The sequence below is a fragment of the Eptesicus fuscus genome, chromosome 20 (assembly GCF_027574615.1).
Source record: "Eptesicus fuscus isolate TK198812 chromosome 20, DD_ASM_mEF_20220401, whole genome shotgun sequence".
Taxonomy (NCBI): domain Eukaryota; kingdom Metazoa; phylum Chordata; class Mammalia; order Chiroptera; family Vespertilionidae; genus Eptesicus; species Eptesicus fuscus.
The window spans coordinates 8589267-8604137 of record NC_072492.1 but is presented as its reverse complement, the minus strand read 5'-3'; the positions used below and the strand labels follow the sequence as shown (position 1 = coordinate 8604137).

Sequence of the window (14871 nt, the reverse complement as noted above, 5' to 3'; positions counted from 1 at the left end):
TCCCGTGTTTACTTCCTCCGGAAGTGGGAGGGCTGCTCTTCCCGCCCCGCTCGGCTGGTTAGTGACGCGGTGGGCTTAGTCTGGCCGCCCTTCGCTGGGAGCTGGCGCGCGGTAGGTGGCTCCTCGCGGTCGGAGGCGGGTCGCCCCGGGCTGGGCAGCGGGACTCTCCGGAGGGGCCGCCTAGGGGTCCCGGCTTCGCGGCGGGGCTTGGGCCGGGCGGGCCTGAGCGCTGGGGGCCCCTCGCTCCCTGGGCAGCCCCCGGCCTCGGGGAAAGGAACACGGGGTCCGCAGACCCGCGAGCCCCCGCAGCCCTCACCCCACCTTGTCGCCCGCCTCCTGCCCTGTGTGGAGACCGTCAGTTGGCTGTTGACCTCTTGGCACCTCCAAGCCGACCCATTGCGCTTGAAGTAATTATTGCCAATAAGGATGATTTCAGTGGTCGGAGAGCCGGGGCGAGTCAAGCAGGGCGGTGATGCCCAGGCTGTGAAGTAGCCGAATGACAGATAACGGCACGGGCGAAGCCGTGTGTCCCCATCCCTTCACTTTCTCCCCCGGCCCCCGTTTCTTAAAATGCTCTCGTCGACTCCCCTGCCCGCTTCAGTTTTGCGGTTTAAGGTTTGGGTGAGTTTCTTGTCTGGGGCGGAGGGGCCACAGCCCCATACTCATTCCTTCTGTAAGTTGAACTCTGCATAAGTTTTTGTCTGCCTTTGTCTCAGTATCTGCGATCGTAACCCCTCCCCTCCCGACTTCCCTGGTGGATTTGCAAAATACAGAAAAAGGGAAAAGTCGCCTTCTAATTTTCTTCCTCCACTTCAGACCCCACTCCGGCTCGGCCTTTTTCAGTGGCTTCCACGGAGCAGCAGCCGCTCTGCCCGGCGAGTGTGGCACCGGGAGGGGCTTCCCGTTCCAGTGTGCTCCTCTGGGTTGTAGCCTAGCATCACCCATGGTTTTGTATTCCGAAGTGGAACTGGAATTTTCTTGAATTTCTGCTCAAAGTAAATGTTTGCTCAGCACTTCACATCCTTTTTAGTCAAATTTTCTGTCTTGGGAGTTGCCTGGGGGTAGGAATATTTTTTTACCCTCATGTCTGTGTATTTGTATGTCCAAGGAGAAATTTTTCCTCAAATTGACAAAAAAGCCACAAAAGGCAAAAAGCACTTTTGCTTATTCAGGCAATGAGCATATGAAATTATTGTTCATCCTTTTCAATTGTAGGTTAATTGATCACACACACATCCTGTACATTAAAATTGAATTCAGTGGTGTTTCTAGCTGGTCAATTAAATTTTGTTTACCAGAGTGATTCTTTTAATAGCTTTACCGTTGTTTATGAGAGCATTTTTATACAACCTTTTCATATTAAATTTATAATGTTAAGTAAATATTAGTTTCTAAAACAGTTCTTGACTCAAAGTAGGTACTATATAGCTATCCTTTGGATGAATTGCTAGTAACATCTCTGAGCCTGATTTCATGGACCTATGAAACTTTAGTGTTAAAAGATACCTAAAATATTATCTAGTGTAAACCTATCACTTATTATCAAACTACCAAGATCCCCAAATGAGGTGTTTTTTTTTTTTTAATTTTTCTTTCCATTTAAATACTTTTCTTGAAAGAGAGGATACAAAGAATCATCTGACAATGCTGATTAAATTTTGTCCTTGCTTTAGACTGTTTTGACTAGGACCGCTAGGCCTAACTTTCAGGAAACCTTCCCAGCACTGTAAATTTATTCTTCATCTCCAGTTCAGACATCTACCACATGTGTCTAGCCACAGAAATTTCTGCCTCAAAAAAAAAAAAAAAAAATTCTGCCTCAATTTTGCTATTACTGCAATATTTAGCACAGTTACATTTCAAGGCCGCCCTCCCCCTTGCCCTCCTCTTTCCACTGCCGCCTCGCCCACACTGTGCAATAAAAACTTTGCTCACCCACACTTGAGTAACACTCTTCTGGCTTAGACCCTCATCATCTCTCTATTGGAGCAGTTCCTCTTAACTTAGACTCTCACTAATTCTGGATTTGTCACCCCTCCCGTTTCTTGATCTTTGACAGTAGTATAAAGGAAATATTCTTTTCAATGTCAGGCTGTCTTTCTCCACAAGATGGTTAAATAACTTCAGCCTTCTGCCAGTCCTGATTATTACAGAAGTTTTATTAGTATCCTCTCGGAGCAAGTTTTCAGCAATTAAGCATCTCTAGGTATTTCTTCCTGTTCTTTTTTTTTTTAAATTTCTTTATTGATTAAGGTATTACATATGTGTCCTCAACCCTCCATTGATTCCCCCAACCCACCCACCCCCCACTCATGCCCTCTCCCCCCTGTTGTCTGTGTCCATTGGTTAGGCTTACATTCATGCATACAAGTCCTTTGGTTGATCTCTCCTCCTTTTGCCCACCTTTCCCTATCTTCCCTATGACATTTGGCAGTCTGATCGATGCTTCTCTGCCTCTGGATCTGTCCCTGTTCGTCCGTTTATGTTGTTCATTATATTCCACAAATGAGTGCGATCATGTGATATTTGTCTTTCTCTGACTGGCTTATTTCACTTAGCATAATGCTCTCCAGTTCTATCCATGCTGTTGCAAATGTTAAGAACTCCTTTTTTACTGCAGCATGGTATTCCATTGTGTAGATGTACCACAGTTTTTTAATCCATTCATCTGCTGATGGGCACTTAGGCTGTTTCTTTTTCTTCCTGTTCTTTTTTTTTTTTTTTTTTTAATATATTTTATTGATTTTTTACAGAGAGGAAGAGAGAGGGATAGAGAGTTAGGAATATCGATGAGAGAGAAACATCGATCAGCTGCCTCTTGCACACCCCCTACTGGGGATGTGCCCACAACCAAGGTACATGCCCTTGACCGGAATCGAACCTGGGACCCTTGAGTCCGCAGGCCGACGCTCTATCCACTGAGCCAAACCGGTTTTGGCTTTCTTCCTGTTCTTAAAAATCATTGGTGCCTGCTACTATTTTCACAAAATGCTGGTTGCTTATCCTGCACCATGACTTCTCGAGAAAAACTTGCAAAGTTTTCTATATTATTCTGTTCTATAAAAATTTTCAGGTACTTTGAGGTTGACCAGGCAGACATCCTTTCAGATATGTAATTTAAAAATATTAACATTTAGTGCTTTATGATTTACAAAGTAAATTACTGTGTATTAAAACTCAATTGAATCTCACATCAACTGATGAGGGTTATTTTGCTGGGAAGTTTTTTCCTTAATGTCCCAGCGGGGAGCCTGTGGGAGGCAGCCAATCAGTGCTTCTCTGTCATCCTATCTATTAAAGAGGGATATGCTAATTGACCATCACTCCATCACAAAGATGGTTGCATCCACAGCTGAGGTCAAGTTCCCATAAGGAGCCTTAATGAGCAGTCATCAGGGACCTGAGGCCACGCCCCCCACCCAGCAGGGCTTGACAGGGGACCTCAGGCTTCGCCCCTCGCCCTGGCGTCAGGCTGAGGGACCTCAGGCTGCAGCCCCGTCCTGTCGCCAGGCCAGGGGACCTGAGGCTATGTCCCCTGCCCTGCAGGGCTTGACAAGGGTGGGACTGGCCGGGTCTGGATCTAGCCCAATGGTGTGTGTGTCGGGGGGGGGGGGGGTGGCGGTGGCCGGGTCTGGATCTAGCCCAATGGGGCTGGGGGGGGGGGGGGCACGCGGCGGCCGGGTCTGGGTCTCACTCGATTTTGAGGTGCATGTAGGTGGGTGGGGACTTGACTCTTGGTCCCGTGGTGTGCCCCAGACTCTGACAGGAGGAAAGTTTTCATATGCATTTTACTAATTTCCTTTCATCTCTGACACTTCTATTATAGAGAAAGGGCAAATAGCAATATTAAATTATTTCCTCTAATTTATCCCCTTTTATTGTGCACGAATTTTGTGCACCGGGTCACTAGTCATTAATGTTTCTGTCTCTTCCTCTCCTCTCCTTTCTTAAATCAATAAAGAACATGAACAAAAAAACGTAGAAAACAGCATATGGTGCAGGCAGAACTTGGAGAACAAAAACTTGGTATTTTCCTTTCTTTTCAAAACCAAATTATTTCCTTAGTTATTCTAATTCTTTCAGACTTTATTTCATCTAAACTTTTGAATGCTATTTAAAACTTGGTATTGTAGACATTTAAAAACACATAAAGTAGAGAGAATAAACCTCATGTACCTATTGCTAGCTTCTACAATTATCATCCTCTACTCACCCATGTTTTTTGTGTTTGGTGGCGCAGGGGAATATTTTGAAAAAGTCCTGGAACTAATTAACTAATCTTACTAGTTCTAAATCTCATCCCTGGAGGTGTCTGAGCTTTGCTCTCTGCCTATGGGCACTGCTCTTTCTAAGCTCCCTGAGTTATAATCTAAAAGACTTGGAACTAATCAGGAGAGGCGGTTTCTTTTTTCCCCTGCCTTACTCACTTGTGGTCCTAATTGCCCTTCCTTGAATGTGCTTGTGTCCTTTCCTCTTGCCTCTTATCTTTCCCTTAACACCGTGGTCGGCAAACTGCGGCTCTTTGGCCCCTTGAGTGTGGCTCTTCCACAAAATACCACAGCCTGGGCGAGTCTATTTTGAAGAAGTGGCATTAGAAGAAGTTTAAGTTTAAAAAAATTTGGCTCTCAAAAGAAATTTCAATTGTTGTACTGTTGATATTTGGCTCTGTTGACTAATGAGTTTGCCGACCACTGCCTTAAGAGATCACAGTATGGGAATTTAAGTTTCTGGTTTTTTAAATAATTTCTTTATGTAATAAAATTGCATGTATCCTATCCATAACCTTGTTATTTTTTATCCTCACCTGAGGATATATTTATTGATTTTATTTATTTTTATTATTATTATTTTTAATTCTCACCCTGGGATATTTTTTCATTAATTTCTAGAGAAAGTGGGAGGGAGGTAGGAGGTAGAAGAGGAAGAGAGAGACAAAGACAGAGCCAGACAGACATTTTGTGAGAGAGAGACATCAATTGTTGCCTCCCGCACCTGCCACCACCAGGACTGGGGAACCTGCAACCAAGGTACGTGCTCTTGACTGGGAATCGAACCCTTGACCCTTTGGTCCACGGGCCAATGCTCCAACCACTGGCCAAACCAGCCAGGGCATATTGTTTGGTTTTAGAAAGAGAGGGAGAAACATCTATGCAGTATGTGCCCTGACCTGGGATTGAACCTACAACCTTTTTGGTGCCCAACCAGCTGAGCCACTCTGCCAGGGCCATAACCTTATTTTTATTATTATTTTTTAATTTGAGGGAGTTTTCTTTATATGCCAACAAATGATTATTTTTCTTCAGTTGTACATGTGCATTTGCAAAGAAGATGTATTCTTTCATATGTATTTCACAACGAAAGTTGTCATAATATTCATGTATCCAATAGTACATCTTCATTGAGACCTGCAGCTTCTAGCCTTATTTGTGTGTCTCTCTTTAATCATTTCTGGCCTGAGCTCTACCTAATGCAACATCAAGGAGTAACCTCTGTTTTCTTTATATTTGATTTTTCTGGGCTTATCTTTGCCTAATATCTTATTCTTCAACTTTCTGAGTCTTTCAATTTTGTACTGATATCATAACCTTATGTTTTAAAATATATTTTTATTGATTTCAGAGAGGGAGAGAGAGATAGAAACATCAATGATGAGAATCATTGATCGGCTGCCTCCTGCACACCCCCTACTGGGGATCAAGCTTGAAACTAAGTCATGTGCCCTTGACCGGAATTGATCCCAGGACCCTTCAGTCTGCAGGCCAATGCTCTATCCACTATGCCATACCAGCTAGGGCCATAACCTTATTTTTAAAAGCTATATGCATTCAGTACTTTGATCTCTTTTCTACTCCAGAACACATTGCTATTTGGAAGTGTGTGGTCCTTGCTGGTTCTTTCCATGTTGTTTTACTTTTAAAAGTTGGCAAATCTTACTATATCCCCAACCTGAACTGTGTTCCAGGAAGATGTGGCTGATTGGAATCACGTGATAGAAATTAAAGCCAATTCAAAGGAGAATTTATTGGCTGATATAACTAAATGGCCAATATTAGTTCTAGCAGGGACAGGTGGATCCAGGTATTCAACTAATATTCCCAGGACTCTACCTACTTCTTTCTGTCAGATTTCTTACTTAATTTCCCCCAGCAGTTCCAGTCTTAGTTATCTGCTTAGTAGAAGTAGTTCTAATAATTTTGCTCGTAGTTCCAACAAAAATCCCAGGGCTGATCCTTAGCCCAGCTTAGGTTATGTGTCTGTGCCTCTCAAACCACAGGAAGTAAGATTGAAGAATTAGGTAGATACCTAAAGAGATATTGCAGTGCTGTGAGAAGAACAGGAAATGGATGCTAGGCAGGCAGAAATAACAGCTAGCTATTGAAGAAAAGATGAAATTAATTGGGGCTAAATGTTCTCTAAGAGTTACACAAATACCTATTATTGCCTTAAAGGCTCTAAGTTTAAAGTTAAAAATAAGCGCATTTGACAAAGGACAAAAGCACTTCCAGAAACAGTTTTCTCTTAAGCTTTGGTAATAATGTTCCACTGATACTTTTGCTTAATTATCTTTTGATTTGATTCTTCTATTAATCTGTACGTGGAATCGTAAATATTTGAAATCTAATAGAACTAGAGCTTTTCAACTAACTTAGGTGAGTTTTGTATTTATTACAATCGTATCTGAGTTTTTTACCTTCCAAATCAGATTATCTCACCTATACCACCCCTCACACATATAGACTGACTTGATATCTGGTGGTGTTTTCAAATGCTGACTGCAGGAAAAAATGAGCAAATGAAAAAACCCAGTGTAAGAGCACAGGCCATGTTTTAGGATCTCCGTTTTTTTTCTGGTGCTGTTTTACCTGTTTTTGGAATAATTATACCCAGCCAGATTAGGGAAGAAAGGAAAATAGCTGAAGCTCATAATTGGGTGGGCTAGATAGTTGTAGAATGAAAAGAAGCCGCTAATTAAATTAGTCAAATTGAAGTTTGGCCTTGACTGCCAGTTGTGGGGTTGTCACCTCTACCTCTGATAGGAACACTGACAATTAGAATTTCACATATCCGTTTTGTTGTAAGGAAAGGGAGTTAATATTCAACTTTTAAAAAGCGGTTTCAAATTAATATCCAACTATTATCATAAGTAAAAATAGTCCAGCTGGCATGGCTCAGTGGTTGAGCGTTGACCTGTGAACCAGGGATCATGGTTCCATTCCCGGTCAGGGCACATGACCGGGTTGTGGGTTCAATCCCCAGTGTGGAGTGTGCAGGAGACAGCCAATCAACGACTCTCTTATCATTGCTGTTTCTCTGTCTCCCTTCCTCTCTAAAATCAATAAAAATGTATTTTTTAAAAAAAACATTTAGTCACATCAATGTCATACATAGTTTTTGTGCCAGATTTTTTTGTTTAAAATAGCTCTTCTAATAAATTTACCCTTTTGTCCCAGATATAAAATATGAGAAACTTATTTCTGGTGAACTACCCACCAAAAAAGACACAAAATAACCCACAGCAGAGATTTAATGTATAAAGTACAATGTATGACTTTCAAAAAAAAATCCTGAAATGTTTATAGAATTACTGGTTTTGTGGAAGAGGGTGCCTGTTTAAAATTAAGTGTATATTTCGTAAAAATCACAAATTATTCCAGACTTGAATTTGACTTGACTAGAATTAGAATGCCTATTCGTTAATAGAATAATACTCTTGTAAATTAATACCCTTCTAAAGAATTCAGGTTATTCTCTATTTTACAGATAAGAAAACAAGCATTTCAAGGGCTTAGTAATTTGGACCTAAGACTCTAAAGCCCAGGCACCTTCCTCTATACCAAGCTACCTAGTGAACCAACTATTAAGTTTAAAATCCACTTTACCATTTAGAAGATTAAGCTGTTTATAACTGAGTTTTCTTTTATACTTTATTTAGAAATCTGTTCAGAAGTTATGGATGATAAGCCCAGTCCTGGAGCCGTAAGTGAGAGTTCAGAACATCTCTTCTCCTTTGGAGTTATAGCAGATATTCAATATGCTAACTTAGAAGATGGCTATAATTACCAAGGAACCAGAAGAAGATACTACAGACACAGTCTTCTTCACTTGCAGGGTGCTATTGAACACTGGAATAAAGAAAGCAGTCCACCCTGTTGTGTACTTCAGCTTGGAGATATCATTGATGGCTACAATGCACAGTATAAAGCATCAGAAAAGTCACTAGAACTTGTTATGAATGTGTTTCAAAGGCTTAAAGTCCCAGTTCATCACACGTGGGGAAATCACGAATTCTATAACTTCAGCAGAGACTACTTAACAAACTCTAAACTGAACACAAAGTTTCTAGAAGACCAAATTGAACACCATCCTGAAACTGTGCCTACAGGGAGTTTTTACGCTTACCATTTTGTTCCATTCCCTAAATTCCGGTTCATTTTACTCGATTCTTATGACTTGAGTGTCTTGGGCGTGGACCAGTCCTCTCCAAAATACCAGCAGTGTCTGAAGATGCTGAAGGAGCACAATCCAAATTTGGAATTGAATAGTCCTCAAGGTGAATTATTCCTTTGAGCTGAGAATCTAATACATTGTCTTTAAATTCTTCAGCTACCTTTTATTCAGCAGGAAGATGGATGATTAAGGTAAAAGTATATTGTCACTGTTGTTCAGGGTCAGGATTTCTCACAAGCCTCATGGCACATGGATTGGTTGCTGTGTTGGTTGAAGATTTATTTAAATATTTGAATGATTGTGCTGGGCTGAGCACTTTTTCTAGAGCTTAGCTATTTAGGACTGTAAGCAGTATTGACAATATCACTTTTTTAATGGGTAGAGTGGAAGGAACAAGAAAAGTAGGACAAATAATAAATGAAATAATAACAAGATTATTTCCACAATGATATATGTATGCTACCAAGAAAATAAAGTATGACTGAGAGGAAGACTGTATTAGTTTAGGTGGTCAGAGATAGCCTTTCCAAGGAGAAAAACATTTAAGCTGAAATCTAAATGACAGGAGGGAGTCAACCTTGGGAAGAGTATTTGTGACAGAGGGATAAACAAATGCAGAGGCACTAAGCATAGTTAAGACTGGATTCCTGAATGCAGGAAAGGGCCCGTGTGCAGGATGATTTTGCAGGAGCCCTGTGGATAGTTAAGAGTCTAATTTATTTTCAATGTAACAGGAATCTAGTGAAATAAGCAGAGGAGTGTCAAGACTAGGAGCAAGATACTGGTCCAGTGTGATTTATTTGTATATTCTAAATTCTTGTGGTTTCCTGTTTTTAAGTTGATTGGTGCCAGATGTTCCTAAAGAGAAGTATAAGTTACCCATATTAGCTAAGTTAAAATGCCCTAATGATGAGAAAATTGTATTTTGTGGATCTAACTTACAGACTTTATTTTAGGACTTTCTGAGCCTCAGTTTGTCCAGTTTAATGGAGGATTCAGCCAAGAGCAACTGAACTGGTTGAATGAAGTCCTTACATTCTCTGACACAAACCAAGAAAAGGTGGTGATCGTGAGTAAGTATTTAAATGATTTGTGTATCCTATCATTTTAGAGAATGGGAAGTTAGATTTTAAAGCATACTAATAACATTTATGTTGTGGTAATCCTCTTTCAGTAAAATGAATGCTTAGTTTAAATTGAAAAACAATCTATAAATATGAGATTAACATTTAAGGTGGAGTCAGGGAAGAATTGAATTGTAAAGTAACAAAAACATCTTGCCAAATACTAGAGCCTGTGTGTTGGCCTTTTAGGTTTCATAGTAGCATTTCTCCAAATGGGATCAATTTACATAGTAATATTTAAATGAAAAATTCAGTCTAGGTCCCCTACCACACCTCAGCCCTGCTGCCTGGATCAAAGCAAAACGGATATAACAGGGACAGGTGTTAGAGATACAACTGGCAGTGAGCTGTTATGTGACTATTGTTTTCATTTAGAGTCGTTTTTGACAGACATGCTGCCATCAGAGACTTAGGAATCTGGAGGTGCTTACAGTACATGCATTGTGGCTGTGTGCACATGTATATACAAAGAACTGACTTTTGGGATTTGCATTGTGGCTGGTATACTTGGTTTGGGGCCTGAGATTAGATCCCTTGTTTTAGGGATCAAATTGATGTAGCATGATGGTAAAGATCATGGACTAAGGGTCACAAGGACAGAATACCATTGTGGCTCTTATATCTGTGAGCTTTCATTAGGCATATGTCGAGCCTACAAATTTCAGTTTTCTCAATATTGAATCAAATGAAATTGTGAATGTGAAAACCCTTTGAAAATGATAGGCTTCTCAGATAATTGAAGATATAAAATTAGGTTTCTATCAATATAGTTTTCACTTATTATCTTTCATTGATGTAGTAAAAACATGTAGATGGAGTTAAGGGTGTTTCTTCTACCATCAAATATTCAAGGCTTGGAAAATGTAAGGGACCCTGAGGGGTTATTGGTATGATGTGACACTATTTTGGCTTTACAATGAGTGGTCTCAAAACTGAGACGTCTTCACTTGTCTCTTCTTCACTATTAAGTTGTACTTTTGACTTTAGAGAAGGGGTGGGGAACTTTTTTTCTGCCAGGGGCCATGTGGATATTTATAACATCATTCCCGGGGCATACAAAATTATCAGCTTAAAAATTAGCCTGCTTTATTTGGTCAGACATTAAATCAACTCACCCCTAATGCCCCGGCAAGGCCAGACCAAGTGATTTCATGGGCCAGACATTCCCCACTCCTGCTTTAGAGAATACTGGCGCTAAAAGGGACCTGGAGAACATATAGTCAGACCTTTTAATTTTAAAGATAAAGAAACTGAACCAAGAGATTAAACAACATAGCTAAAATCCCACAGCTCCTGACAGAATTGAAGCTACAGAGTCCATGTTTTGTATCCCAGCCCCTTCCCCACACTATCCTGTCTTCTCATTGTATTTATGTCAATGCACTTACCTACATTATCAGTCTCTAAAATTTCTCCTGTTTTCTTGTAAGCCTACAAACTGGATGAAAAACCTTTAACTCAGTGCTTTGGGTTTTCTTTAGCAAAGTTTAAAATGACTATCAGAAATTTTCTTTTCGTTTGCTTTTTTACTTCCCTTTTGGCTACTCACATGTCATTTTGCCTAATTCTAGAGTTTTGGCCATGAAGTTGGAAGACAGAATTGCTATTAGTTGAAATATGGGACACTGTAGCAGGAGGGGGCTTTGGGTGGAGAGCTCAGGAGTTGAAGGTTGAAAATATTAACTTTCAGTTACCTGTTACACATGAGCAGAGATATTGAGTATAATGAATCTGAAATTCAGAATAGAGGTTTGAACTAGATGTATAAATGTGGAAGTTGAAAGAATACAGATGATATTTAAAACTATGGACATTGCTAAGAGATCACCAAGTCTTTAAGTGGAGAGAGAAGTGAAGCCTACAAACTAAGCATGCACGCACTCCTAATAAGATACTGGGGGGATGAGGAACCGGCAAAGGAGAGTGAGAATCAGTAGCCTTGAGGTTGGAGGTTAAACTGGGAGGATTGGTACTGTCCTGGGAGCCAAGTGTTTCCAGAAAAAGGGAGCAACTAATTGTGTCCAGTGCTACAGCGATTTGATAGGTGCGTCCAGTGTGGCATCTAGATCTGGAAAGGCACATGGCCTCTTTGGACCCTTAGCCCTGGTTACGTTTTAAAGAGGGGCTGAGTGTATGTGTGTGGACAGGTGTGCACTATTAGCCCCCCTTTTTTATACAAAACTAGTAGATATTAAGCAGAATAAAAATATTCAGAATAAAAATAAATAGTATCAGAGACAATTAGTGGGAAGAAGCAAAGACCAATGAGCTATTTATTGTATCTCTCCTTCAGAGTGAAATGTGGCCTGATGTAGGATGTGGCCTCATTTATGTCTTGGCATCTTTCCACTTATCTCCTGTGGGACCTAGTATGAATATTCCCCACTTTCGCTCAGTTTTCTCATCTGTAAAATGGCTATAGCTACCTTGTTCTCCTGGAGGTGTTTAAAGGGGAATAAATCAGTTCTTTATAAAACATTGAGTGTTTAGAAAAATGACGTATTATTCACTGGTCCATCTCGAAGCTACCTTTTATCTAAGAGTACCCTCTGTGTGTGTGTGTGTGTGTGTGTGTGTGTGTGTGTGTGTGTGTGTGTGTAACATGTCTATACTTCCGGAAGTCAGGGAGGCTGGACTCTAGCACAGCACTGGCCTGATTCTGCTGCCTTTGTAGACTGCCCTGTGCGGGATGCCTCAGTGTACATGTGTACACTGAGACTTGCAGGGCTTCTGTCTCTGCTGTGGCCTCTGCCTTGTATGTAAACTATCTCACCCTCCTTTATGCTCCAGACACCTGACTATCGATTACCTCAGTGGTCGGCAAACCGCGGCTCACAAGCCACATGTGGCTCTTTGGCCCCTTGAGTTTTTAGCAAAGGCCAGCTTAGGAGTACCCTAATTAAGTTAATTAAGTTAATAACAATGTACCTACCTATGTAGTTTAACTTTAAAAAATTTGGCTCTCAAAAGAAATTTCAATCATTGTACTGTTGATATTTGGTTCTGTTGACTAATGAGTTTGCCGACCACTGGATTACCTCATTCTTCATGTATGTGAATTCTCGCTGGTCTCAGCCCATAATGAAGGAGCAATGCACATTGTTTTCCTGAGTACTCATTTTTAGCTATTTATTTCGGTGAAAGTGGTATATCCTAATTGGCTCACAACTCTTCTCTTTAACTAACAGGTCATCTTCCCATTTACCCAGAGGCCTCTGACTCTGTGTGCCTGGCCTGGAATTACAGAGACGCCCTCGCAGTCATTTGGTCTCATGAGTGTGTGGTGTGTTTCTTCGCCGGTCACACTCACGATGGTGGCTACTCTGAGGATCCTTTTGGTGTGCACCACATCAACGTGGAAGGGGTCATTGAAACAGCTCCGGACAGCCAGGCTTTTGGCACAATTTATGTCTATCCCGACAAAATGGTGTTGAAAGGGAGAGGCCGAGTTACAGACAGAATTATGAATTACAGGAAGGAAAAACCTTTTCCATTTTTAGTCTGATTTATTTTATCCATATAGAAAGAGGAGATTTAGCTTTGTGTTTGTGCTCCGCTACCCCACCCCTAACTCCTCAGTCTCGTTTAGTATTCTGTTAGTGTAACAAAATGTATTTATGGCTTCAGTGTGTTTTGCTCAAAGGACATTATGAAGTCATTTTGGAATGTATATCCAGTGCTAAAAATTGGAAAGAAAATGAATGAAGGTGCCATGAATGAACAAGGGAGGAGATCGGGCAGGGTGGGGGTGGGGTATAGTCCTCAAAACAGACTTTATTTTAGCCTTACCTGAGACTTATAAAATTTTTTACGAGGAGAATATGCTCATTGACTAGCTATGTAACTTAAAATTCATAGTAAAAAAGAAGCTCAGGTAAAGCTTTTCCTTTTAACCATCCTATGCAAATAAGCTTTGGAAATTTTTTTGCTCAGAATATCCATCATATTTTTATGTTTGTGTTCCTGTTTTGTAGACCAAAACTATCATGTTACTCCACGGGTGAATGAAGGGTGCTCCCATTCGCATAAGTGATGCGTGCCTCTCGTGTGAGGCTATCAGAAGGGCCTTCAGAGAAGTATGTGGCCAGTGCAGCTGTGTGCCTGTTCCTGGGGTCTGTTTGGGCCACCAGCTAGAGCTGCATGAGGATAGACAGCAGCTAAATGAATTCACTCTTGACTCCCTTCGTAGATAAATGGGACGTGTCCAACTCAGTTGTCATACATGCTGAGGCTTATTTGCAGAAACACTAGATGGCAAATGGGGACTGTTTCGAATGTAGAGAAGGTTTGATTCAGGGCTTAAAGACAGTAAGGGATCAACCAGTGCTGATCAACATCAGTGTGCCTGCCCAGTACCTTACCTAGGCAGTACAGGTGTATTTGTTTTCTATGGCTATCGTGACAAATTACCACAAACTTGGTGGTTTAAGTAACATAGTTGTTCTCTTACAGTTCTGGAGTCAAAAGTCAGAAAGTATTTTCACTGGGCTGAGATCAAGCTCTTGTTAGGGCCGTGCTGCATTTTGCTATATAAGGTAACAGTCCTAGGCCCTAGAGATCAGGGCCTGGATATCTTTGAGGGCCATTATCCAGCCTGCCTCCGAGGTGACTGTGATGTACTTCCTGCATTAACTAACTGTATAATGGTGAGGAAACAGACCCCTACATACAAGTGTGTGAAGAAAGGACTGGGGGAATATGGAGCAGGAATGTAATGTTGCTTGAAGGGATTAGGGATGGCTTGAAGAAGAAAGAAGAAAGGTTTAAATGGGTGTGGCAGTGCATTTCAAGTAAACAGAATAGCATAAGCAGAGGCCTTGAAGGATATGCTGAGTTTAGGAGAAGCAAAGTAATGATATAACGATTCACCGAAAGGTGCTGAGGTTGGGCAGGTAATAAAGCAGGAAAAGGTTAGGCTATGGCTATGTGCAGAAGAGCCTTGAGTGACCAGCCCGGAGTTCAAACTTAACTTGTCACCCAGTGTGAGAACCCTCAGTTCCTGAGCTGGGCCGTATATGATTAGATCTGTGTTTCAGTCCAGGGAGTAGATGATGAGAGGCTTGTGTACAAAAATGACAATGGGAAGAAAGAAAATTGGGGGTGAAAAGACATGTTTTGATAATAGAAATATTAAACTTACTAGTAATACTTCAATTGAAAAGTAGAGTTTAAAAGTAATTTCAGTAATGCTCTTTTCTAAAGGCAGTACTCCACCAAAAGTTCGTTCCTTTTATATACATATGGAGATTTAAAGGGAACTATAAATTCAAATTCACCGTGTGATGTGGGAGATGCAGAT

At 41.0% G+C, this 14871-nt stretch overlaps 1 protein-coding gene across 5 annotated transcripts; it reads left to right on the top strand.

Annotated features, from left to right (window-relative positions):
* Positions 1–37: 37 nt before the first annotated feature.
* Positions 38–13284, top strand: ADPRM (ADP-ribose/CDP-alcohol diphosphatase, manganese dependent). Of its 5 annotated transcripts, XM_054709301.1 has the most exons (6): positions 129–407; positions 4890–5027; positions 7934–7977; positions 8110–8551; positions 9405–9521; positions 12761–13282. In XM_054709301.1, exons 3-6 carry the CDS (start codon positions 7951–7953, stop codon positions 13075–13077), a joined length of 903 nt encoding a protein of 300 aa, XP_054565276.1. In that variant the 5' UTR covers positions 129–407; positions 4890–5027; positions 7934–7950; the 3' UTR covers positions 13078–13282. The 5 variants fall into 5 exon arrangements, with proteins under 5 accessions (XP_008151669.2, XP_054565276.1, XP_054565273.1 ...); XM_054709298.1 differs by having other exon boundaries at positions 7934–8551; positions 12761–13284; XM_008153447.3 differs by lacking the exons at positions 129–407; positions 4890–5027 and adding an exon at positions 38–111 and having other exon boundaries at positions 7934–8551; positions 12761–13284.
* The last annotated feature ends 1587 nt before the right edge of the window (positions 13285–14871 follow it).

Coding starts and splice junctions, on each gene's coding strand:
- ADPRM (XM_008153447.3), top strand. CDS start 7,951: ATGGATGATAAGCCCAGTCCTGGAGCCGTAAGTGAGAGTTCAGAACAT. Junction 8,552..9,404: donor GGAATTGAATAGTCCTCAAG/GTGAATTATTCC, acceptor ACTTTATTTTAG/GACTTTCTGAGCCTCAGTTT. Junction 9,522..12,760: donor AGAAAAGGTGGTGATCGTGA/GTAAGTATTTAA, acceptor TTTAACTAACAG/GTCATCTTCCCATTTACCCA.